This window comes from Mesitornis unicolor, unplaced genomic scaffold, assembly GCF_000695765.1.
Source record: "Mesitornis unicolor isolate BGI_N332 unplaced genomic scaffold, ASM69576v1 scaffold44529, whole genome shotgun sequence".
NCBI classification, from domain to species: Eukaryota; Metazoa; Chordata; class Aves; order Mesitornithiformes; family Mesitornithidae; genus Mesitornis; species Mesitornis unicolor.
The window spans coordinates 3,256-5,088 of NW_010206148.1; the positions used below are offsets into that span (position 1 = coordinate 3,256).

General features: G+C 58.1%; 1 protein-coding gene across 3 annotated transcripts in view; it reads right to left on the minus strand.

The window, feature by feature from the left end:
* Positions 1-1,833, minus strand: part of PPARD (peroxisome proliferator-activated receptor delta) — a 5,880-nt gene that overhangs the window by 1,118 nt on the left and 2,929 nt on the right. For 2 of the 3 annotated variants that reach the window (XM_010191652.1, XM_010191653.1), the window contains 2 exons: positions 1,326-1,528; positions 247-697 (listed from right to left, as the gene is read on the minus strand). In XM_010191652.1, coding sequence (XP_010189954.1) covers positions 247-697; positions 1,326-1,528 — 654 coding nt within the window. Of the gene's footprint in view, positions 1-246; positions 701-1,325; positions 1,529-1,833 lie in introns of all 3 variants that reach the window. The other variant, XM_010191651.1, reaches the window with a different exon arrangement.

Sequence of the window (1,833 nt, forward strand, 5' to 3'; positions counted from 1 at the left end):
CCAAGTGCAGAACCTGGCCCTGGGCCTGGTTGAAGCTCATCCAATTGGCCTCAGCAGAGAGGAACCTGCCAAAGAGACTCAAGGTACCGGCCCTGCCAAGGACACCTAAATTTGTCTGCCAGGTTTTCAACCTGCTCAGTTCTTCTCTGGTCCCCCTGAAACTCCCCTGGCTGATGGCAGGGCCTCAGCTCCCCCAGCCCAGCCCTAAACCAGCTCTAAGTACGGGAGGACTCTTCCTCCGCTCACCTCCGCACAGGATGATGGCAGCCACAAACAGAGACAGGTCACTGTCGTCCAGCTCCAGCGTGTTGAACTTCACAGCAAACTCGAACTTGGGCTCCGTGATCTCGTTGAAGGGCTTGCGCAGGCTACGCAGGAACTCGCGGGTCACGAAGCCGTTCCCGTTGGCCACCAGCAGCCCGTCCTTGTTCATGATAGAGGCCAGCATGGCGAAGATGGCCTCGTGCACCCCGTACTTCAGCAGAGTCACTTGGTCGTTCAAGTAGAGGCCCATGAAGCTGGGGATGCTCTTGGCGAACTCGGTGAGCTCCCGCACGGTCTCCACCGTGGTGCACTGGCAGCGGTAGAAGACGTGCACCCCGATCTCCTTGTAGGGGGGGATCCCGTTCACCAGCTGCTTCCACACCAGCCCCTTCTCCGCCTGCCACAAGGTGTCCATGTCGTGGATCACAAAAGGCTGCTTGGAAAAGAAGCAAGCGGTGAGGAACTCACAGAATCACAGAGTATCAGGAGTTGGAAGGGCCCTGGAAAGCTCCCCCAGTGCAACCCCTGCCAGAGCAGGGTCACCAGAGCACTCACACAGGAACACGGCCAGGGCTTTGGGTGTCTGCAGACAAGGAGACTCCACAACCTCTCTGGGCAGCCTGGGCCATGCTCCATAACCCTCACACTCACAAACTTTGGCCTCATCTTCAGCTTGAGCCTCCTGTGCTCCAACTTGGGACCATTGCCCCTTGTCCTGGCATTGGCCATCCCAGAGCAGAGCCTGGCTCCTTCCTCCTGACACTGCCCTTTACAAATTCATAAACTCGAGGCACCAGCCCTGCCAAGGACACCCAAATTTGTCTGCCTGTCCCTTTGCTGTCCTCTCCCCACTGGAGCTGACAGAGTCCATGCAACCCACACCCACCCGTAACAGCACACGTTGGCAGAGCAATGGGAATTGTCCCAGTGAGGATGTTAGAGCCCACCTGGCTGCAGCTGGAACAGCTACGGCAAGAGGAGGAGATGTGCAGCACCTCCCAAAACACAGCCTCCCCACGCTGGTTATGGCCAACCCCGTCTGCCCCAGGAAGGGACCTTACTGGAGTGCTGCTGGCCTTCCCGGTCAAGATGTCTCTCGCCTTCTTTTTGGTCATGTTGAAGGTTTTCAGGTAGGCGTTGTAGATGTGCTTGGAGAACGCTTTCAGGTCGGCCACCTGCGGGTTCTGGCAGTTGATCTCGCTCGCCGTCAGCCCCGCCACCAGCTTCCTCTTCTCTGCCTCGGGCATGCGGCCGAAGCGGATCGCTGGGGGGAGAAATGGGTCAGGACACGGGGATGACCCCTGGGACGTCTCCAGGGTGCTCTGCCACCGCAGAGATCCGATGGTGAACGCCCACGGCTACACAACACGATGGTCCTCCAGGGCCACAGCTCCTCCAGCATCGACCCCTTCATTAATTACTTAATTACTGCTACCCCACCAACACAACCTCACGCTCAGCTTCCATCCTTACAACCCTGGGCTCTCCCATGAGCCCTGATCCCCCATAAACACCTTGGCTTGGCCATAAACAAGGTGCTTACACCTGAGGTTTAAAAACCCCAGCGCA